The sequence below is a fragment of the Diceros bicornis genome, chromosome 16, assembly GCF_020826845.1.
Source record: "Diceros bicornis minor isolate mBicDic1 chromosome 16, mDicBic1.mat.cur, whole genome shotgun sequence".
Classification (NCBI taxonomy): Eukaryota; Metazoa; Chordata; class Mammalia; order Perissodactyla; family Rhinocerotidae; genus Diceros; species Diceros bicornis.
The window spans coordinates 42,299,653-42,324,864 of NC_080755.1; the positions used below are offsets into that span (position 1 = coordinate 42,299,653).

The 25,212-nt window shown below is 39.9% G+C and overlaps 1 protein-coding gene across 2 annotated transcripts in view; it reads right to left on the reverse strand.

Annotated features, from left to right (window-relative positions):
• Positions 1-271: 271 nt before the first annotated feature.
• ACAA2 (acetyl-CoA acyltransferase 2) overlaps positions 272-25,212 on the reverse strand; it is a 33,362-nt gene continuing 8,421 nt past the window's right edge. Inside the window, exons 3-10 of one of the 2 annotated variants that reach the window (XM_058557080.1) lie at positions 14,129-14,257; positions 12,422-12,538; positions 10,926-11,073; positions 8,849-9,024; positions 8,181-8,310; positions 4,430-4,500; positions 2,233-2,387; positions 272-696 (exon numbers count right to left, since the gene is read on the reverse strand). In XM_058557080.1, the coding sequence (XP_058413063.1) occupies positions 612-696; positions 2,233-2,387; positions 4,430-4,500; positions 8,181-8,310; positions 8,849-9,024; positions 10,926-11,073; positions 12,422-12,538; positions 14,129-14,257 (1,011 nt within the window). In that variant the 3' untranslated portion in view covers positions 272-611. Of the gene's footprint in view, positions 723-2,232; positions 2,388-4,429; positions 4,501-8,180; positions 8,311-8,848; positions 9,025-10,925; positions 11,074-12,421; positions 12,539-14,128; positions 14,258-25,212 lie in introns of both variants that reach the window. The other variant, XM_058557081.1, reaches the window with a different exon arrangement.

Consider the following 25,212-nt stretch of genomic DNA (forward strand, 5'->3'; position numbering starts at 1 on the left):
AAATTCATAGAGACAAAAGCAGAATGGTAGTTACCAGGGGCTGGGAGGAGGGAGGAATGGGCACTTGTCGTTTAATGGGTACAGAGTTTCAGTTTTGCAAGATGAAAAGAGTTCTGGTGATGGATGGTGGTGATGGCTGCAAAGCAATGTGAATGTATTTAATGCTACTGAATTGTACACTTAAAAATGGTGAAGATGGTAAATTTTATATTATGTGTATTTTACGTCAATTAAAAATTAAAAAAAAAATACAAGAAATGACAGGAAAAGATTAGCTGAAGTTATGGCAGTATTTATTCAATTTCCTTGCAATCATACTATCTAAGGCATAAGTGGTGGTTATTTGGCGAGGATACGATTCCTTTTAAGGCCTTCTATAGTTGGATTTTAGTTCAGAAATACATCATATTTGGTGCAAATTTGAGAGAACTTATGCTGGTATGGGCGCTTATTCATGATAACTGCATCTTTACCTCGCCATCCCTTGATCAAACTCAACTGCTTTCAGTGGCAGAGCATGGTTGGTTTCGCAGCTGCTCTGCAAGTCATCTGGTTTACCGTGACCTGGCCAAGTAAAGTAGGAGTGGGCCATAGCAGGCTTCGTGCTCTCCTCAGGCTGTGTTCTCAATGATGACCGCGATACCTTGGCCACCTCCAATGCAAGCCGATCCAACGGCGTATTTTCCACCTCGACGCCTAAGAAAGAAAGCAGTGGCTAAAACCTACTTGAATAAAGAATTAACAGAATTAATTAGATAATTATTAAATAGAATTAATAATGATCACATTTGTGTTACGCATTCTTATTCACCTCATTGTCTCAATCTTTTCCCCAAACCTGAATGTTGGTTTATAGTCACAATAGGAGAAAGCATTTGGAAAGCTAAATATTAAAAAAAATATTAACATTAAAAAAAAGGTAGGGGCCAGCCTGGTAGCATAGTGGTTAAGTTCACGTGCTCCGCTTCGGCGGCCTGAGGGGTTCACGGGTTTGGATCCTGGGTGCAGACCTACAAACTGCTTATCAAGCCATGTTGTGGCAGTGACCCACATGCAAAACAGAGGAAGACTGGCACAGATGTTAGCTCAGGGACGATCTTTCTCAAGCAAAAAGAGAAGGATTGGCCACAGATGTTAGCCCAGGGCCAATCTTCCTGACCCAAAAAAAAAAAAAAGAGAAAAGGTAGTAACACAGAAGAGGGAGGCTGAAACAAATACACAAGTTCAGGTGTGCTGTGAGAAAGGAGTGAGGATAGGATGTAACTGAGATAAACAAGAAGTTGAGGAAGGGGGAGTATAAACATTAAGCCCCTCTGATTTATATGGTTTTAGATTTTTATGGCACCTTAGATAAGTGCAGTTAGTGAAGTTGTCCATGTGAAAGGGCAGATATTTTAGGAACATTTCATGTCCCTTTCATGAAAATTAGACTCCTTTGGTATAGTACCACCTGTTCTCATTCCTCAGTCCTGATAGAATGACCTCGAGAAAACCACTCAGGAGTTATTTTTGTGCATGTCAATCACTCATTTCAACTCACTGAATCATTAAGTGAAATAAGAGTCCCATTTACTTTAATCTAACAAGGAGTCACTGATTTTTTGGGCTGACATATTTGGTGTCGTTTGCAATTCTCCTAACAGAGCACAATGGTCCAAAATACACAGTACCAGAAGGAAGAGCTCTTCTATCAAAACTGAAAAGTATCAAAAACACAGAAGGCTCCTCCTGGAACCCTGGAAACAGTGGCTAAAAACTTTGCCCAGACTCACTGTCAGTTTGCTTAGGTTTCTTAAATGACGGCATCTAGATCAGAACCCTCTCAGTTTTTTGTTTGTTTTCTTAAATAACTTTATCTTACTCCTGTAACTGGCACTAGAGTGCACAGGCCAGGAGAACCAGGGCCTCATTATCTGCTCACTGCTGTGCACCAGCACCAGGGATGGGGCCAGACGCCTGCTGGCCCCTCAGTGAACAGGTGCTGATGGCTATAGTGAACACACAACACATGTGAGCAAGAGCTCTTGACCCAAGAGCAGAGCCCCTAACAAGTCAACTAAGTCATCTATAAGGCCAGCTGAAAAGGGGTGCCCAAAAACTTGTTCCTGGTGAGAAGCAGTGCTGGGTGATCTGAGAAAGAATGAAAAATGTTAGATTGTTCTGGGGAAACCTATCCCCACGCATTTCTACAAAAGACGGCAAATCTGAAATGGAACCATTTCTAGCAAGTACCGTAATTCATGAACCAGGTGTGCAGTAATTCTTGCTCCAGATCCTCCCAATGGGTGACCCAAAGCAATAGCTCCTCCGTTCACATTGGTTTTACTTGGGTCAAGATCCAAACTCTTCTCAACTGCCAAGTACTGGGGAGCAAAAGCTTCATTCACCTTAAAAACAATCGAAACGCTGATAAAAAAATCCTTATTCACAAAATGATTTTTAACTGAGAACTGTCTAGTCCTATTGAGAGCTAATTTTGCTGTTTTTTTTCCTATTTAAATTACCTTGAAAGGTTATTTTATCTTCAATCATTCTTTGTAAAGATAGCAGGTTTGAAAATGGGTTTATTTACTAAATAATACTTTAAGTCAAATGCATCCCTTAGAGACAACAAATCCTCAGTGATATTATAAATGGAAACCTACTAGAGGCAGTGGGATACTGTAGAAAGCCCACAGGTTCTGGAGCTAGATGGATGGTTCAAATTTTGGCTGTATGCATGTTCTTTAAACTCTCTCAACACTCAACGTTCCTCAACAGTAAAATGTGACTGTAGTATCATCCTAAGAGTTATTGTCAAGGTTAAATGAAATCATGGGTATTAAGTATCTCATGTATTACCTGACACATAGCAAGTACTCAAGAAATGGTTGCTACTATTATTATTACTACCCAGTACTAATAGCCATACTTCCAAGAAGAGACTGATGGACAACAAAGAAGAAACCTTCACAGCCAGATACATAAGAGGAATGGTTACTATGCTGAAATGTGGCAGAAGTGAAAAGTATCATAACTGTTGTATTATACTTAACAAGGCTGGCTATGAGGATTACCTTACCTCAAGTTTATAGCACTATATTTTCATAGGATCTTAGCTAGGGAATTTTATAGAAAAGAAAACTGATTTTAAGAAAGCTAACTTGTACGAGTTGGGATCAAAATCCAGTTCTGTGTTCTTTGCTATTATATTTGTGTTCTCCCAAGACGGTGCCTTATTTGTCCTTACATCCAACGTTATTTTTCCATTTTATATAGTCATGCTCAAGGAGGTTCTAAGAGACCTAGAATATGCTGTGAAACTAGGCTTTTGAACCTAGGAAAAACCACTGCGTGATCATCAAACGTCCCTGACAATCATATCAGGGTGTTGAGAGCTATGTCCCTGAGTATTTATACATCTATAGAAGATTATGAACAGCTCTGTACAGCTGATATATTTCAACAGAGTTTTAAGTGTGAAATCTAAAGTCAGAAATTTCATGGTCCTGTTTGCTAATACAAATATGGTAATTAAACAGCCCCCTTAAGGCTCTGAACTGTTGATTGCCTAAGAATGGAAGAAGAGATTTAAGGATAAACCATTTGTCTGAAACCATGGTTTCCTGGGTGAGAGATTACCATAGAGGAAATCACATATGTGCCTAGAGTGAAAAGGCCCCTTCACTATCAATTTAAATAGAGCGATTTCCTTTGTTGTATTAGTTATTTCCCAATGTCAAGCAGCATATGCTTAATTACCTAAAATTTTCAAATACTCCCCAAATGCAGAATGTATATAATCCATCTTCAAGTATTTTCTTCTCCACCCCTTCTTGTTATTGTGCTAAATACTTAAGATGCCTTTGTTCTAAACTAACATTTAAAAAAAATCACTCTACCAATAAATTTAAGTGTCCAATGCCAAAAATTAGGATAGGTGCATCCCAAATCAAGCCACAACTACAGCGTAAAAGGATAAGTTGGGGGGTGGTTAACTTGCGGGGAGGGCAACAAACTTCTAGATTTGGCACCAGATATGGTTTTCCTATTAGGTCAATTCTTTTACTTGTATTTTTTCACTTTAATGGATAAAACAGAGTTCAAGTTACTTATTTCTCACCCACTTTATATAATATTCAATTCAATTCAACAAGTACATTAATAGTCTAAAATGTAATAGAGTCTTATAAGGTCCTAAGAAGTTTCCAGGAATTTATACTTTAGTGAGAGAAATCAGGCTGTTTTAATTATTCAAAATAAAGCATTTTAATCAGGTAGGGAAAAGTACCAACACAAGGCATGTAATGAAAGTAATACTTATTTAGATGTACATCATTTGGAAAGGTTTACAGCACTAAAACAAGAGAGCTAAAAAACATCAAACTAATACGATTTATGCTACAGAAGTTGGTGGTTTATTCATACTGTAAAAAAGTAGAACACTTACCTCTACCAAATCCATATCCTTAAGATTTAGTCCTGTTTTCTTCAGTGCTCCATTGATAGCAGGGACAGGACCTATAAGAACAAAAATCAATTTCACCTCATATTTAAGTATCAAATTTCTTCCTCTTTACTAAACAGCTAAGTAAGGAGGAAATAATGTGACAGTTGTTAGTAGCCACAAATCTTGCTTCCTTGATAGCATACTATTAAATGATGTGACAATAAAGAAATAGAAAATGGAACCTAGGTAAGAAGCTGATTATGTAGTCAAACTGCAGATGAGAGACTTACATGAAAAGTTCTACTATAAATGGCTTTAACAGTTCAAATGCCCAAAGGAGTCATATATGGAATTTTGCACTCATTTATAGATCATAATATCAAATGGCAAGGCAGACTGAGTGCTGTCCTGGGATACAAATAATATGCATTCCTAGTATAGAAGTGACTGTGACTACAGTCTGAATTTTCAGGCCCATCTGGACATAAGGCAAGAAACAGCAGCACTTATCTCCAGATAGGCAGAGCAAGACAGGCAGCTACAAGGCCCTTTAGGGAAAAGATATCTGAAGCCAAGAGACCTTTATAACTCCAATGGTAGGCAGAGAATTTAAATAAAACATAACCCTCACTGAAGAAAGCATATCCACCTAATAAGACTTCTGAAACTTGAGCTCCCAGATTTCTGATGATCACCAATGACAGTTTAATATTGCTCATAATTTTTAAGTAAATTGATTTTTTTTTTCCCAAAAGGTAAAAAGTCTGGCTAGGGATGATTACCTACTTCTCTATCTATTCTTAGAGAATGAAATTGCCATAAATGTCTAAAAAGAAAAATATGTGGTATCTTCTGTTGAATTCAAGTAGTCAAATATTCTGCAACAAGTTTCACCAATATACCTAAGGTAAAACGAGAAATCAATCTTTACAAGAAAAGCATAATGCAATCTAAATATAACGTAATTTATTCTGTCACTTAGTTAAAATGTTCTTTGGACAACAGTCTGCTGATTGGTAGGGCCATCCATTTAACACTTTTCAATTACAAGCACCAGTTCACTGGCTACTGATTTAACACAGAATCTAATTCCGGATTCTCTTTGTATCTCTTAGGCTGAAAATGGGATGGACAGTGAATAGTAGAGCATCAGTTATCCAGCATGGTCAGAAGATGAAGTATCCTACAGAGGTGAATGATACACAGAACTAAAAGCTGAGGGTGTAAAACCATGGTACACACTTCCCTGTCTTTATAACCATAGCCAGCATGACTCAATGAGTTCATGTTAACTCAGAATCGTTACAGTCAATTGTAACAATATGCTAGCCCACAACTTGATTTTTCAAGGATAGTTCCCATACCACTCTGTCACTTACTGGGGCTCAGGAAGGTATAGTCTTCTTGTTGGAAAAAGGAGACCTTATTTCTAGTCTTGGCTCCTACCACTAATAGCTGTGTGACCTCGGGCTGTTTGACCTCGGGCACATTTTTGGGCTATAAGCTTCTCATCAGAAGTGCTCTGAATTGGTCTTTAGCCTTTTTCTTTTCAAGCATTGGAATCCTTTCTACAAAGGAAGCTCAATAATAGATAAAGCTAGAGCTGTTCCAGCTGAAGAGGCTCAAAGCTCCACCGGCCACTGACCACCCTCCCCCACCCCCGCCCCACCATCCCTGGGGAGTTCCAGGGAGCACTGTCTTTCCATGACTTTGCCCTTCCTCGGAGCCATCACTGTTCTCTGCAAGTCCTGGCTTTCCCCCATTTTCTGGGTCTGCAGCTGCTCTGCAGAGCTAAGGATTGCTGTATGTTGGATAACTGCATAACCCGAGGAACAACTATACTTAGAAATTGGACTGACAATTCAAGCCCTACCAGAGACTCAATAATCTGTTCTCCCCTGCTTATTCATTGGTGCACTCCATGTAGTTACCTTGTTTAATCCCGGCCTACTACTGAAAAATGAGCTGTCTAGGTGAAGGGGACATCTGATGCTCTGGGACATTTGGCATATACAGCTCTGTTCAAGCTCTGATGAGAAAAGACAACTCTTCCACAGTGGCATTCATTGTACCATAGGGCAAACAACCAGGCCCTGGAATAGACGGAAGGAAAACTACATTTTTTTCTCACTGACTACGTTAATGTATCAGAACTTATTAAATTAGGTTAAACTGAAAAAGAACTATAAAGTAACTACTTGTCTATATCAGATAAATTTGGTTCATCATCAAAACCATCTATGTACATTGGAAAAAACCCATATTCCTAGGCTCCACCCTGGACCTACTGAAACAAAATCTTGTGGAGAGGGGGTATGGTGAATTTCAATGATCATTTGGGGTTGGGAACCACTGCTTTGGATACCCAAATGATAAATGTCATCCATACCAACATACAGGTGTTTAATTTTTCAAGCTACCTTCTATCTCTGACAAAAGCTATGTTTTGCTGATAGTGGGTGGCTGAAAGCTAATAAGCTTTTAAGACTATAATATAGAAAAAAATCGACTTTTAACAGATGTTTACAGAACTTCCAGTTTTAGCTGACATAATCTGCAACACAGTGAAAGATGACAAGGTATAGCCATGCCAGCTTTCTTTCTTAGGAATTCTGTACAGAGATAAATCTTCTCTGAAGGACATGGCAGCAAATATGCTTAGGTAATAACTTAGTCCCAGATCAGCATAAGTGGTATTATTTGAGAGGACCTGGAGGCTTACTCTGAAGGATCTTTGAGAAGGCAGGTCTGCAACAGGTGATCCCCCTTCTGTCTTGGGACCTACTTCAAAAACCAATTTAGTTAGCCAAAAAAGGCCTAACTAGGCTCATAGAAAAATCTTTGGAGCTATCAAGAATCTGAATCTATATCCTAGGGTAGGCTTTTCCTTGGGGCATAATAAAGATGGGACAGACCAAAGTCTTTGGGCACCAATTTTATTTTTGTAAGTGAGGCACCTCATTGGTTCCCTGTTTCCCTAGAAAATGATGACAGGAACTATGAAAATTCAGCAACATCTGTGGTTCCTAGGAATGCATCCAGCAAAAACCTTTCTGTTCTTGTATTTCATATTTCTCGAGCCAAGACTATACATGTTTGTAGGGAGTTCCAAATTTTCTCTCACTAGTACTTTGCTAATTGAGATACACTGTTATAATTCATTTTCGTATTAAGCCTCAGCTGAGCCAGATGAGTATTACTTTGACTTTTTGAGACAACACAGTGAAAAGAGCACTGGAATTAGAGACCTGGATTCACGTCCTGGCTCTATCACCTACTGGTTTGGAACTTTGCATGACAACCTCCCTAAGCCTCAATTTTCTCATTCACAAACAAGTCTCACTTACTAGAGTTGTGGGAAGATTAAATGAGTCACATTAAGTGACCATGCGTAAAACACCCAGTAGGGTGTTTATCTTCTTCATACCGCCTACTTCACTGCATGATTTCTCCCCCATCTCACATTTTCTTTTATCTTGTCAATATCATGTAATTCTTCTCTGTTATTTTCTGTGTGTTAATTTTAAATATCTCAAGTGGGCAATGAGACATGGTTACTGCCCACAGGGAGTTTACACCGTCTTGGTTTTCCTATTGTGCCCAGCAGTTTCATAAAAATTAGTTGTTTAAATGACTGATTTAAATCTCCTTTTCTCCACAAGTGACCTTGATCTGGCTATTGTTTCAGGAATCTGAATGCCAAAGAAGACATCTCCAGAAATAGAACCAATTTGTTTCACTACAAACTTACCAATACCCATGATAGAGGGATCACATCCAGATGCAAAATATCCGACAATTCTTGCCAGTGGTGTGAAGTTATGTTTTTTAATAGCATCTTCACTAGCTATGATAACAGCTCCAGCTCCATCAGCTACCCCCTTGGAAACAAAAACAGAAGATTAACTAGAGGGTAAAAGAACCCAGTTAATCGAGGTTTGAACTAATGGAGTAGTGTTAGGTTATGGCAACACGCAAGAAGCAGTGCCATAATCCGGGATACAACAAGCAGTACTAGTGATACTCTGGTAGGTTAAAGAGATTCCTTTACAGAACACAACCTCACGAAAGGAAACTAGTGTCAAGGAAAAGCTTATATCCAGATGTGGGAAGATGTAAGAAGAAATCTGATGAGTTGTATATACGAGAAAGAAAAAATTATGAAAACAGAAATATTAAACCAGGTAGATTTCCTTCTAACATTCTGAAAAGACTCAGGAATTGGGAGAGTATTATATAAGGCCCCCAGCTAAAATATTTTGTTTTGGACGATGAAAACCCAAATTAAGAGAATACGAACACTACTAGCTTAAGCTAAATAACTCAAGAGTAGCACGAAGAGTATCTAAAAGATTCTGCATAATGATTTTGCATTGAACGCAGCAGGGAGAGTTCAAGATAATCTGTGGTGCTACCTACCGATGCGTTCCCAGCAGTGACGGTCCCCTCCTTCTTGAATACTGGAGGAAGTTTACTTAACTGTTCCAGGGTTGTCTGGGGCCGAGCATGCTCATCTACTTGCATTGTCTGTTTTCCTTTCTTTGTCTTCACCTCAATTGGTGCCATCTCATTATTAAAATAGCCAGCATCGTTAGCTGAAATAGTAGAAAGACTGTCACAAGAATGAGAGAAAAAGAACAACAACAAGAAAAGAAACTAAGTCAAACATATCCTTTACTTTAATTTCTGGTTTACCCTTTCCTCATAGTCTACTCTAATACGAGCCTTTATTACTTATATAACTTTCTTTGCCTATTGGAGGATTCAATATACTGTCTCGCATCCACACAGATGCATTCTGCGCTTTTTTAAATTACAATTTTGATTTTTTTATTACAATTTTTTTTGCAAGGTACTGCTAGATTGTTAGCAGTGTTTGTCTGCTAGCTACATATCTAATGGCACTGAATGGATTTAATACCCTTTTTTAACTATTCTAGGTGAGAAAAGTAACTAAAAAGTTACCAAGTTGCACCAACAGTCAACAATAACGTATTGCACACTTAAAAATTTGTTAAGAGGGTAGATCTAATGTTAAGTGTTCTTACCACAATAAAAAAATAAAAGTTACCAAGTTGTCTATGTCACCATGTAATCTATGACTGAAATTTAATGACAGGCAACCTGAAGAAATTATATGAGCTATAACTGACACAGTTCTAAGTAAAACAGCTTACCTACTTCCACCTCCGTTGACTGGAATGGACTATCTAAAGCTTTAGAAATAGGATAAGTCAGGAATAATACCACCTGATTTTTTTTTTTTTTTTTGGTGAGGAAGATTGGCCCTGAGCTAACATCCATGCCAATCTTCCTCTATTTTGTATGTGGGACACCGCCACAGCATGGCTTGATGAGCGCTGTGTAGGTCCGCACCAGAGATCTGAACTCGTGAATTCTGACCCACTGAAGCAGAATACGAACTTAACCACTATGTCACTGGGCCGGCCCCAATACCACCTTAATTTTGATATCACTTTACCACAGGCTAAACACTTTCCTTATTTGGTTTTCACAACAACTCTATTAGGTAAATAGGGAATGTAAGTATTTTTTATCTCTATTACTAGAGATAAATCTGATTTATCTCTATTTTACAGATGCTCAGTGAATAAATGACTTGACTGAGGTCAAATAAGTTGTATGTGGCAAAACTAGAAATTGAACTGATAACTCGTGACCTCTAGAGCCATACTCTTTCACTGTAAATGTGTAACTGAAAAACACAGGATGAGCTGGATGGTATCAGCTCCATTCCATTATCCCTCTGAAATGCTAAGATGGACATTATCCTCACTATTCCAAGTACTTAATACCTCTAATCAGAGTTTCTGCTTGTTTATAATAGTTTAATTTTAAAAACGTTTTTCAGAAGACTAACAAATTTCTTCAACTCACCATATTGATAAAAGGACTACTGTCAAGTTGTTCATTTTGGACCGGTTCGATAGCAGCGTGCAATGTTACACAAGGGCTCCAGAACTAGGGCCTTGGACTAGTTCTAAGTCTGATTCAGGTGCAGTGACTCTCAATTAGGAATGGGAAGGGGAAGGCATAAAAGGATACCCAATGGGTCTTTTCAAACATGTCATCCCGTCCTTTTGAATATGCTACGCCTCACGGGGGAGGACATCTTCTCTGCCCCAGTTGCCCCAGTGAACAATGATCTCTAATGGAGTGTATCACAGCCCTCACGAGTGTTCTACTTGACAACAGGACTAGTTTGGGAGAAAAGTCAAGTGTCCAGATAGAGTCAATTAACAATACCACTTTTTAAGTAGTATTAATATATTTCAAAAGAGAAATTTCTAGTTAATTTTGCAATCATTAATAGATTTTTGGATCATCTAAAAACAAAGGAATGAAGAAAAAATGTGATTTTCAAAAGGTATAATTTTAAACCAATATTATTATATGATTATTACAATCTGAAATGATAAAAATCCTTCCTATAGTTTTTTTCCTATAGATATTTATAATATCCAATTTCACTGACCAGCTTTCCACCTCTGCTGTGACTGCAGGGCGTATTTGTCACAGTCTTCTCTGCTTATTTTATGTTTCACAGCAAGGTTCTCTGCAGTAACTGCCATGGAGATTTGGACATGTGGATCCGTTAACGATACCCACAAAGTATCTTCCAGCTATTAAAAGACATTAATAAAGTGATTTGTTAAAACATATCTTTTGAAAGTAATATGCTATAACTTCTTTAAATTTAAATAATTAACAGTTCCAAGAAACAGAAGTAAAATTAGATTTTCTGATAAGCATTTACTATTACTACTATTCATATTTGGTTCTGGGACATTTTTCAAAAACATTCAATGCCATAATAAAATGCACACATTCTATTCTCTCTCTAAATGTTGGGCTCTAAAGGGAGCCCATAGTGCTAAATGTGCAGAGTGAGAATGCAGGAAGTTGTCCTACAATCAAAATTAAACCCTCAAGGTTCCATTCTGTAAGAAACCTAACACTGAGTCCTCATGCAGTGTTTCCCTGTAGCCACTTCTGTAAACCACAGTTATGAGCTCTGTAGGAAAGAGTTTATCTCTACTCCTTTTTCATTCCCTGCCTTCAGTGATAGAAACAGCTGGTTCTGTCAGTTACTATGAGGTTGAAAAGAACCTGGGACAAGCTCCTTGAGTAACAGAAAAAGTTGTTATTATCCAATCCTATAGTCTCTGATAAGAGACTGTTTCTCTTATCTGTTTCTTCTAGACGGCTCCATCTATTTCTTCTAGCCTGCCTCATCACTTTTTGAGTCACTGACCTGTCTTTCCGAAGGTTTTCTCAAATATATTTGGTGTTTAAATGACTATCTCATATTTTCTAAGACTTATTCCTTTCAACTTTCAAAAATGCCAGGTGAGAAACTGGGTGAACAGTATAAATCAATCATTACTATTGGGAAATTCTAAAAATATAAATGTCATTAGCCCTTTCATATGGGAAGGACAGGATACTATCATTATCAGTACAAGCATTCTCATGTTGTAGGTCTCAAAGATTTAAGAATCAGTTTTTGTCTGACTGATTTGGGACAATGTAATCTATATTCAAAGAGACTGTTTTTGTGAAGAAGAAGAAATCTATTTGATGGAGGCTGCTCCAGAAATAAAACTTCCATAAATCATAGCAAAGATTTAATGACTTGTTCTACCAGTTATTCAGTAGAAAGATGAATTCAACCTTTGCCTGTCTTTTAAAGCTGATTCTTCCCTTCCTACATCTCCCTAGATGCTAATTCTACTCAGCAAAGGTGTGCTGAGATCAAGTCTAATTTTCTGTAGGTTAAATGTCAAAACTAACAACCAAAGTAGAGTTAGTTTTGAAATAGTTTACAAATTTCCAAGCATTCGTATCTTGCCAATCCCCTATTAACAAAATTGGGGTCAAAATTAGTTTTCTTTCCTCCAAAATGGTGTTATTAAAATTATTAGTATAATGGCATGAAAAATAATTTTAAAAAATTTTAATAGTTCCAACCTGGAGATCTAATCCAAACTTGGTTCCAAAACGCATGTTTCTGACACAGAAGGGAGCCTGGCTCATGTTTTCGCTTCCTCCACACAAGACAACTTCAGCATCTTTAACACAAATTTCCTATTTAAAAACAAATGAGCAACACCCTTTTATTGTGACAGAAGTACACATTAAGCAGTAAACTAATAGCAAATCTAATAAGTAATGTATCTTAGCTTACAATGTCTCAAAAGGAAATACTTTTAAAGTAATTGTAAAGCAAATGCTAAGACATTTATTCCTAAGATACAAGGGGAAAAAAACCTAACAGACTTCAATCATTTGTGCACAAGTAACAAATCCTACCTATGTTTTGGTAAGGAATGGTAATTCTTAACTCAATACAAATCTTGCAAATCAGCAGAGATATTAATGTCTGGCATAAATGTACAGATTGCCAGCAGATAATAAAGAATAAATCCTTTGAAAAGGCAAAAGTGAAATTTTATCCTACTAATGAATGAATCTGAAGGAGACCACAGATATACAAGAACTAGGTTAACCAAGGGGACTCATAAAAAGGACCTATTTCGTTATTCCAACTCTTTCCACTATTTGCATTTCTCAGACAAGAAGCAAATAAAAAGCCTCCAAAAACCCAATGTTTAAAATGATTGCTAGGAAAATCAGGATCACCATTTAAGATACATTGTTATAGAAATTAATTAATGTGAAAATAATTTATTCATTACAATACGTCTGTCTTTTATTTTGTAACAAAATGAAGACTTTAACAAATAAAATTGGATTTCACTGTATCACTTTTCCCTGTGCTCAAAGGAACAAATGCATTTGCCCAAATATCCCTTAAAAACGTCATACTGGTCTGTACTTCTACCAACATTATCATTCAGTTCTTTCTCATAAAATACATTCCTTATCATCCCCTGAATTCTCCAACTCTCTTCCTCTCCTTATAGTCTTTATTCAGTGTTTCAAACTGCCTTACAGGCAGCTCTTGCAGACCTGGGTTCAAATTCTCCCTCTAAGACTTTGTAACATTAAGGCCATTAATAATCAGTTTCCTTGAATGTAAAATAGGAATAATAATAGTTTTTGCCTCATAGGATGGTTGCAAAGATAAAGTGAGATAATGAATGTAAATGTAGCACAGTGTCTGGCATATAGGAAGCACTCAATAAAAATGACAGTCATGATTAGCTTTTTAAAAAATTATGATAAAATATACATAACATAAAATTCCATTTTAACCAATTATAAGTGTACAGTTCATTAAGTACATTTGCATTGTCGTGCAACCAATCACCATCCACGTCCACAAGTCTTTTCATTTTCCCAAACTGAACCTGGTGAAACTCTGTACCCATTAACAATAACTCCCCATTCCCTCTCCCCAGCCCCCGGAAACCACCATTCTACTTTCTGTCTCTATGAATGTGACTACTCTAGTGACCTCATCTAAGTGCAATCATACAGTATTTGTCCTTTTGTGACTGGCTTATTCCACCTAGCATAATGTCTTCAAAGGTCATTATTAGCTTTTAAGAATCTATTTTCTTCCTGTGAGTATTATTTCAAGAAAAAAATCAAATACTGACCTCTTCTAATAAGCACCATAAAAGAAAAATCTTCAGTGTATACTGAAGTGGGACATTTCCTCTAATAACCTTTAACATATTCTCAGAGAATTAAACATAATGTTGCCCATACCTGACATCCATTCACAATGGACTGGAAACCAGAGCCACAGAGCCTATTAACAGTGAGAGCTGGGGTCGCTACTGGGATTCCCACACGCAAACCAACATGCCTCGCCAGGTATATAGCATCTGAAGAACTCTGGAACAGAGGGAAAAGAAAAAGAATTTCCTCTATCAATCTAGAAATTAAGAAGGACAAAATATATGGAAATGTTGGCAATCTATGAAAAATTATAAACTATATGGGTCTAAGGTAGCATACAATGGATATATGTACAGCATATTTTATATTACACATGTGCTTATGATTTGAATAAAAACTATAATTTGGTCAAGAGTAAGAGGTGGGACTAGACCACTGCTGCCCAAACTTTAAAATGCATACTGGGGCATCTTGCTAAAATGTAGGTTCTCAATCAATAGGTCTAGGACTGCCTGAGATTCTGCATTTCTAACCATTTCCCCGGTGAAGCCAATGTTGCTGGTCCAAGGATCACTCTTTGAGTGAGAAGGGATAAAATGACTTTTTTTTAAACAATAAAAACAACAGCTTTCACTGTAGAGAGAGCTAAAGCAAATTTGATAAAATGTGAAAAACTGGTCCATCAAGGTAAGAGGTTTTAGGGCACTGAATAGTTCACTATTCTTTTTAATTCTGTACAGGCTTGAAATTTTTCAAAATAAAATCCAACAAGTTCAGCACATCTATAGGTTAGGAGTTTTGAATGAAGATGGACGTACGAGGAGCTCAGTATAACATCAATTAATCCACTGATTGAATGTTTCATTTGTTGATTTTGATGAAATTATCTTATTTTCATTAATCATTTTCATCAAAAACACTGTTGATGTAGGAATATTCTTTTGCTAGGATTTTCTGTTGTGCAGTCACTATTCTTATAATATTCTCTAGTGTTCTGATTGGTGAAATAGGTGTTTTATAAAATCAAGCAATAGTTGAGGAGAGCAGAGAAGGAGGGGAGAAAAGGAGAGAGAAAAGGAGGGAGGAGAAGTACAGGGAGGAGAGTGGAAAGGAGGAAGGAAGGAGAGAGGAAAGAAAAGGGAGAAGGGGAGGGAAGAAAACAGGAGAGAAGGAGAGGATGGGAGAGGGGAGGAGTGAAGGGGAGGAGGGAGGAGCGGGGAAAGGATGGAGAGGGGAGCAGAGAAGAGAGGGGAGAAGAAGGGAGGGGAAGGGAGGAGAGGAGGGGAGAAGAGAGGGAAGGAAGGGAGGAAAGACGAAAGGAAGGAAAAAGGAAGAGAGGGAGGGAAGGAGGGATAGAAGAGAGGGGAGAGCAGAGAGGGGAAGGAGTGGGGAGGGAGGGGAGAGAGGAGAGAGGATGGAAGGAAGGAAAAGAGAGGAGGAGGAGTTAGGAGAGGAGGAGAGGGGGCTGGAGGAGAGGGGGAGGAGAAATAAAATAACATTAAGCATTTTCAAATGTTTGCAGACCTATCAGACCTTGCATTAAGTGCTTTGACAAGGATGATCTCATAAATTCCTTACTGTATACACCTACATACTGTGCATTACACAAATATATCATATACATGTATAACTGTTTTCTATTATTATTTCTAACTTTTCATTGTGAGGACAAAGTGAGCCAACAAATGTGAAAATAGTTTTCTGAACTGGGAAGTGACGTAAAAAAATGAGGGATGTTTGTAGTGCTGTTTCTAGGTCTAATTAAACACTTTACATTCACGTTTTCTTAGCAAGAACCCATCTACCAGGTTATGAGCACCAAGGATAAGCCCCTTAAAGGCTTGATTTCACCCCGAGGGTTTAATGACAATTCTTTTTACCAGCATGTTACTAGTGCCTTTGGGTCTGTCTTGACATTGAGTACAGCCATGTTCGGCTGTTCCCTTGACCTATAGCCACTAGCACACAAAGAAATATAAAGCTGCTTTCTGTGTGGTGGGACTTGGCCCTTCTCCCATGGAGATAGTTGCAATTTGTAACATTACAAGGCTCTTTGGGCGTTGTAGCTAGTAGCTCTGGGCAGACTGGCCATCTGTGCCGGGCTGGGACAATAAACAGGGAGCACAACGCATGTACACAACTGCTGTGCTGGGACGATAGCCCGGGGGCTCAGTGCACATAGGCAGCTGATAACCATTTGTGCATGGAAACACTAAATGCTTGCTCTGCAAACTCTGTAACTGCTTACTCTGGAGATTACTGATGCTATATAAACTGCTGGAAACTGAGGCCCAGTGAGAGTCTCACCTGTGGAGAGGATGCCTTGCCCAGGACCTCTGACGATTGGACTCCCGCCTAGTCGTGTCAATTGAATGGACTCTCCCCGGCGCAGGGGCGAGGATGTTGTGAGTAACTGATCTGATATTTTCTCTTTTGGTCAACCTGGTGTTTCTCTTTCCGGTTGATTTGTGTTATTTCCCTTCAGTCAATCTGGTGTTTTCCTTTCTGATCGATCTGATGTTTTTCCCTCTTATTATATGACCTATTCGAATCTGCTTCTATCTCAGTCGATCTTGTGTTTCCCTTTCTGATCGATTTGTGTCATTTCCCTCTTGTTATTTGACCTATTCGGATCTGTTTGCGGACTATCGCCTTTACTCTCCTCTACATAATAAAATATACCTTCAGTCCATTTGTTTGGAGTGTAAAGTTTCTTTTATGTCTCTGATTGAATCCACCGAACCTCCCAAACCAGGGTCTCTCATTGCTGCCTGGACAACCCCAGGGCAGTTGGTGGCAGGGCCCCTCCCAGTGTCCCTTCCTGTGCGGGAAGGTCCCTATTATGTCAACCTCGGAGCTGCAAACGGATAAATAAATGGCAAGCAAGAGGATATATTGGAGCACAAAGGAAGCCATTTGGGGTAAAACTAATTCGGCCTGAGTTTGTTTTTCCAACAGGGCCTGTCACCTTTAAACATGCATTGTGTATCTGCTTTGTCATGTCCCAAAGAGAAGAGTAAATGCCCTTAAGATAAGGATGCAACTTCCCCCACACTGGCATGTCCTTAAGGACAAGCATTTCTCCCTAGGCTAGGATTTGATTGCTGCAGTCATCCTGTGACCACCCAGCTCAAGACAACAGACCTGACACCAGCCACACCCATCGAGATAGCAGACCTTCTCCCCACTGTGTCTATCAATAGCTATTCTGGCAGGGCAATCTGGCAGGGCGATCTTGTGGCTACTGAAAAAGGGATATTGCAATTATATGTGATACATGCTCTCTGACGGTATATAACCGCTCTGTACACCCCACTTCTTTGGTGCCCTTCCTTCCTTGGGGAAGGGAGGCCCTGGTCTATGGTGCTCAAAAGTTGGCTCATAATAAACTCACCCCAATTGTGATTTATAGATTGATTATGGATTATTTACGTCAACAAAACCCAAGTGTAAAGAGAGGGGTGCAGTGTTGGGAGCTGGGGACGTGGCCCAGACTGTCTGACTGCTGTGTTGGCCAGCTACAGCACCTCCTGCAGTGGGGCATCCTATAATTCTGGTCAGTTTCCCCTTCGGGAAGTAGCTAATCGAGAAATGAGCACCATTCAAGTCCGTGTCCCTTTCTCTATGTCAGACATGACTCAAATAAAGTCTCAGGATGATATTCCCAAAATCCCTCTAAGTTCATTGATGGCTTTCAGCAGCTCACCATGATGTCTGAGTTAACCTGGCAGGATATATATATTGTCCCAACTCGATGCTGTACTACAGACGAGAAAGGACGCATTTGGGCTGGGGCTCGAGAGTTCGCTGATGAGTTCCACGCTAGGGAACGACATCGATATCCTGTAGGGGGCACAGCAGTGCCGGACACAGACCCTGGCTGGGATTATCGGGATGAGCAGGAACGGTGGGGGGCGGAAAAGAAGTCATCTGATAACATGCCTGATAGAATGAAAAAAGGATTTATTAAACCTGTGAATTTTGAAAAACTTCAGGAAGTCACACAAGGAGCAGATGAGAACCCTGCCCTGTTTCAGGGAAGACTAGCAGAGGCTATTCGTAAATACACAAACTTAGATCCTGCCTCTCCAGAGGGCATCACTATTTTAAACACGCATTTTATCAATCAGTCAGCTCCTGACATTTCTCGTAAATTAACCAAGTTGGCCCTAGGGCCCCACCCAGCCGCTAACGGAGGTGGCCGCCCACGTTTTCAATAACAGAGACTTGGCTATCAAACAAGATGAGGACTGCAGTGCTAAGGTCCAGGCTCATGTCTTAGGAGCCGCAAACGCGGATTGGCCACAGAGACAGACTGATTCAGGGTCCAAAGCCAAATTTAATGATGGGGGTCTACGGAAGTCCCCGTTCTAAATGTCAACAGCTGGGACACTGGAGTAAGCAATGCCCCAAGAAGGACCTGCCTCCAGGCCCACGTCCTCTTTGCAAAAAGGAGGGACATTGGAAGAGGGATTGTCCTTGTCTCCAGAGTGAGAGGGGGCCAAGAACCCATTTCCCTGCCAGAGGAAAGGATCCAGAGCATTCATCCCGAAGAGGCCCAGGGGCCAGTCCGGCTCCCATTGGCATCCAACAGGCTGAGCCCCAGGTTACTCTGGACGTGGAAGGTGAGCAAATCAACTTTCTTATTGATACAGGAGCCACTTACTCTGTCCTTATTTGCCACGCTGGTCCGACAAGAAGTCACCCCATAAGATTGTGGGGATAGACGGAGACTCAAAATGTTGCATTCAGGCTTATCCCCTGACTTGTAAATAGCAACACCAGGTGTTGTCACATTCCCTTCTTGTTTTGCCCGTTGTTGGGTTGAGATTTAATCACCAAGCTCGGAAGTCAATTCATATTGACGCAGGGAGAAAATAACTTGTTCATGGCACTCCTTATTGAATCCACAGGTCAACAAATGCCTCCGAATATTCCTGCCCATATACTAGAGAAGGTGTATCCCAAAGTATGGGATTGTGCCCTTCCCGGATGAGCCATCACTGCCACTCCTGTTTCTATTATTCTAAAGACCCAACTTGTGTTTCTCATGCTAAACAGTACCCCCTGAGGCCTGAAGCTATACAAGAACTTCAGCCCCTGACTTCTAAATTTCTGGAACATGGGATTCTCCGGAGATGTCAATCGCCCTATAACACTCCTATCTTGTCTGTTAAAAAGCCCAACGTCGAATGTCGTTTGGTTCAACACTTGCGAATAGTTAATGAGGCTGCTGTTCCCATTTATCCCATAGTACCTAATCCCTACACTAATCCTTCTCAAATACCTGATGGTGGACAATGGTTTACTGTTTTGGATTTAAAAGATGCTTTCTTTTGCATTTCTGTGGCAGAGGACTCTCAACTGCTTTTTGTTTTCAAATGGCATTTCCCTAATGAAGCCCTGCCTGTCCAACTGACCTGGACTGTTTTGCCTCAGGGGTTTCGAGACAGCCCTCACTTATTTGCCCGGGCATTGGGACGAGATTTATGAGACTTAAATCTTAAAGACAGTGGGTTAATACAATATGTAGCTGAAATCTTAATTTGTAGTCCTACCAGAGAAACTTCTGATGCTAACACGATTTTATTTTATTTTATTTTGTGAGGAAGATCAGCCCTGTGCTAACATCTGCCAATCCTCCTCTTTTTTTTTTTTTGGCTAAGGAAGACTGGCCCTGGGCTAACATCCATGCCCATCCTCCTCCACTTTATATGGGATGCCGCCACAGCATGGCTTGCCAAGTGGTGCGTCGGTGCGCGCCCAGGATCCAAAGCGGCCAACCCGGGCCGCCGCAGCAGAGTGTGCGCACTTAACCGCTTGCACCACCGGGCCGGCCCCGCTAACACGATTTTAACACTCAATTTCCTAGCCCAATGCAGCTCGCGTCACTCCCACTAAGGCCCACATCTCTGCACAACGGGTTCAATATCTGGGGTATGAGATCACCCCTGGCCATAGGGCTCTATCTCTGGCCAGAAAAATGGTCATTTTTAGATCTGGAACCCCCTAGGACAAATAAGCACTTAAGAATCTTTTTAGGCATGGCAGGTTTTTGCCAGTTATGGATTCCCCAGTTCGGAATCATAGCAAAGCCTTTACAAGAGGTGACGCCCGGCCCAGACACCGAACCCCTAGAATGGACAAAAAGGGAAGATTCAGCTTTTGACTGACAACAGTGCCTGTCTGAGGTGCCAGCTCCGGCCTTACCAAACATCAATAAGCCTTTCACTCTCTCTGTTACTGAGAAACATGGACAGGCTCTTGGAACATTCACTCAAAAACTGGGCTCACAGACCCAAGGGGTTGGTTATTTTTCCTAAACCCTGGACTCTGTGGCCTCGGAGTGGCCAGCCTGTCTGAGAATTGTGGCAGCCACTGCTTTATTGGTGGAAAAAGCCACTAAATTGACTCTCGGTCAGTCTCTTACTGTGAGGACTCCTCACCAAGTTCAAATAGTTTTACACCCAAAGGGACACCACTGGATGACAGGGGGACGCGTCACTAAATATCAAGCTATCCTCCCGGGTACCCCAGAAGTGATCTTACAAACGTGCCAAGCTCTTAATCCTGCAACTCTCTTGCCAGGGTCAGATTATGCCATCAATGATAATTTACCATCCCATAATTGCACTGCAATCATAGAACAAGTGTATTCTAGCAGGCCCGATTTAACTGATTCTCTGATACCAAATGTGGACAATACCTAGTTTGTAGATGGCAGTAGTTTTATGGACCAAGGTGTATGAGAGCGGGTTATGCCACTGTCAGCCTGACTCAAGTCACTGAGTCAAAGGCCCTAGCACCCAGTACTTCTGCCCAAAAGGCAGAATTAATAGCCCTAACCAGAGCATTACAACTGGCCAGAGATCTGGTTATTAACATTTGCACTGACTCCAAATATGTTTTTCATGTTCTCCACGCTCATGGAGCTATCTGGAGAGAACAAGGGCTTCTGACTTCCCGAAACTCTCTCATCCAACATGGACACGAAATACTAGAATTGTCAGAGTCTATACATCTCCCAAAAGAGATGGCTCTTATTCATTGCAGAGGCCATCAAAAGAACCTTCAGCTGAAAGGGAAATAATTTTGCTGGTGCCGAGGCCAAACGAGCGGCAAAACGAGACTAACTTCTTGCCCTTCTTCCCACTCCCCTACTCTAGGTGATATTGTTCCTAGATGTACTGAAAAAGAAATAAACTTAGCACGGGAAAAAGGATTTTTGCAGGACAATTCAGAGCCGATGTCTTGGTTTAAAAACCAACTAGGAAAGTTCTTTGTGCCCAAGGAATTACAATGGAAGCTAGTTAATGGGACTCACCAGGCTACTCATGGGGGCAAACATTCCCTAACACAATTCACACGCAAGCTTTTTAATGGATTGGGACTAATTTCTACTATAAAACAGGTTTGTCAAGCCTGTGCAGTTTGTGCACAAATAAACCCCGAATGAGGGTTAAAGCTGCCTCCTCTTTCTCAGCCAGTACAAAGTCCTGGAACATACCCCGGAGAGGATTGGCAACTTGATCTTACTCAAATGCCTCCTTGCTGTGGATATAAATATCTTTTGGTCTTTATAGATACCCTTACAGGATGGATAGAGGCCGTCCCCTACTGCAGTGAGCGAGCCGCTGAGGTTACCAAAGGCTTACTGCGAGAGAAATAATTCCTAGGTTTGGACTACCTCACTCGTGACAATGGCCCTGCCCTAAATCAGTTTACAATGCGGGCATTAAAGGACTCTCAGCACAGACTCTCTCTTCTGGATTTAGAAGTAACCCAAATGAGAAAATCAGTCTTACCAAACAGGATGGCTCTAGACGTTTTAACTGCTGCTCAGGGTGGCACTTGTACCATCATTAAAACTGAATGCTGTGTATATATTCCCAATTGCCATAATAATGTCACTACCTCACTTCAAGACATGGCAAAGCAAGTCAAGGCCATGTCGGACCCCACCCGCTCTTTTTTAATGACTGGCTAAATTTATGGTCAGGTCCTGGGTACTGGACGACTATCAAAACTCTCCTTATTGGATTAGCAGTCCTCTTGATTCTGTTAATCGTGATATGCTGTCTTCCGTTGCATACCTTGTCTGCACTCAACACTGCAGCGGCCACATTTCAGTCATCTGAAGCCCCCGGTTCCAGTCACATGATCCCCGTTTGGGGAAAGCTCTACGTCCCTACTCAGCAGGAAGTAGACACAGAAGATGGACCTTCACCCATTTCCCAGACATTTTTGGGATCGAGGGTTCGGGGGAAATACGATGTGGTTGAAACCTTGTTTATAACTCATTTTACAATTTCCAGGAGAACTCCACTCAGTCACATGCCCCTACTTACTCAATCACCTCTGGCTGGGAGAGAAGGAATTTACCTCAGGAGGTGATCAATGACTTTAATCTCCTGCCTATGTGTTCCTTGAGGCATACATATCATACCTTGGAATGCAAAGACACATCTCATTCATCTGTCCGCATGCCCTAATCTTTGAGGCTAACCAGACCACCTAATACTTTCTCTTTTGACATTTGTATAGAATAGTAAAATAGTGGAGAATCATATATAATGGCCCCACACAGACACTTCCATGGCAGCAGCTCTTTACTGTCCATGGGTCCTGTCCCCAGGCTGAACACAAAATAAAGGTGCACGAATGAATGAGCGGCTCGCATCTGAAAATTCTTTTTCGACTGGAGACTCAGTGGCCCCACATGAGGAAGAGCTTAGTATAGGAGGAAGATCACTGAACTAGAAGTCATGAGATCTGCGTTCCAGCCAACTGTTACAGACTACCTAGGTCACACTGGGTGAGTCTTTGGAACTTCTCCAGAGGCTTCCTCTTGTGTTAAGAGAGGCCTGGAGTTCTATAAAACCTCTAGGGTTTCTTCTCGTTCTTTAACATATACCATAAATCTCACTCAGAACTTATCTTTTAAAAAGCTCCTAATTATTCCTTATTATAAATCTATTTCCATAAATTAGAATTTCTTAGAACAGAATACATTAGTTCCTTTAACACCAAGAACTTTAACACCTCTCGAAATAGGCAGGACATAAATATGTACGTTCAAAATACAATCAATTCTTAATATTCATGGATATGTACCTGCAAATTCATCTACTTGCTAAAATTTATTTGTAACCGCAAAATCAATACTTATGGCACTTTTGGGGTCACTCTCAGACATGTGCAGAGTGGAAAAAAATTTTTTTTTTTGGTGAGGAAGATTGGTTCTGAGCTAATATCTGTTGCCAATCTTCCTCTTTTTCCTGAGGAAGATTAGCCCTGTGCTAACATCTGTACCCATCTTCCTCTATTTTGTATATGGGATGCTACCACAGTGTGGCTTGATGAGTGGTGAGTAGGTCTGCACCCAGGATCTGAACCTGTGAACCCTGGGCCACTGAAGCAGAGAGCATGAACTTAACCACCATGCCACCAGGCCGGCCTCCAGAGAAAAATTTTAGTTGTCTGATAAGTACTTTCCTAGCTGAGGATGAATGCGGCAACACTCTGCCTTCTTGTTTCAGCTCTCATGCTATACACAAGTGTCCTTCATGCAGTCTATTTAGTGTCATGTTTTTCATATTTTTGTGCTTTTTGTTGCCAATTTTTGTTGTTTAAAATGGCCCCCAAGAGTAATGCTGAAGTGCTGTCTAGTATTTCTAAGTGCAAGAAGGCCCGTGATGTGTCTCAAGGAGAAAATACATGTGTTAGATAAACTTTATCCAGGCCTTAGGTATAGTGCTGTTGGCTAGGAGTTGAACGTTAATGAATCAACAACATATATTAAATAAGGTGCCTTAATATAGAAAGACACATAAGACAACGTCCTGTATTGATCAGTTTGACAAAAATGTTGTGACCAGAGGCTGGCAGGAACCTAACCCTGTTATTTCCCCTAGGACCAATGGTTCAGTAGTCACTAATTTGGTATTTACGGTGACTATATAGAACATAATGATGATGAACTAGACAACCTGAATAGACCTATAACAACAAGTGAAGAGAGAGAATTAACTGGTAATCAAAAAAGTACCCACAAAGAAAAGCCCAGACTGGCTTCATCACTGAATTCTACCAAACATTTAAAGAAGAATGGATACCAATTATTCACCAACTCCTTCTAAAAACAGAAGAGGAAGGATCACTTCTCAACTCTTTTTATGAAGCCAGTATTATCCTGATACCAAAACCAAAGACATCACAAGAAAACTACAGACCACTATCTCTTATGAATGTGGATGTAAGAATCCTTAACAAAATTCTAGCAAACAGAATCCAGCAATGTGTAAAAAGAATTATACACCATGACCAAGTGGGGTTTATTCCAGGAATGCAAAGTTGTTTCATTACCTGAAAATAAATTAATATATCATATCATATCAATAGAATAAAAACAAAAATCATATGATCATCTCAAGTGACAGAGAAAAAACATTTGACAAAATTCAACATGCTTTCAAGGATAAAAACACTCAACTAGGAATAGAAGGGAACTTCCTCAATCTGATAAAGGACATCCACAAAAAACCCACATCTAACATCACACTTAGTGGTGAAAGACTGGATGCTTTCCCTATAATATCAGGAACAAGACAAGGATATACACTTTTTGTCACTTCTGTTAAACATTGGAGTTTTTAGCCAGGGCAAGTAGGCAAGAAAAAGAAATAAAAGAAATCCAGATTGAAAAAGAAGAAGCAAAACTATCTCTACTCTCAGATGACACAATGTTACGTAAAAAAAAAATCCTAAAGAATCAACTAAAAACTATTAGAACCAATAACTGAAACAAGGTTTCAGGCTATAAGATCAATATATAAAAATCAATTGCATTTCTATACACTTGCAATGAACAATCTGAAAATGAAATACAAAGACAATTCCATTCACAATAGTACCAAAAAGAATAAAATACTTAAGAATCAATTTAACAAAATAAGTGCAAAACTTACATCCTGAAAACTATAAAATTGTTGAAAAAAATTAAGATGATTTATACAAATGGAAAAACATCTCGTGCTCATGGATCAAAAGACTTAACATTGTGAGATGGCAATATTCCTCCAATTGACCTACAGGTTCAACACAATCCCTATCAGAATCCTAGCTGACTCCTTTGTAGAAACTGACAGATTCTAAAATTCATATCGAATTGC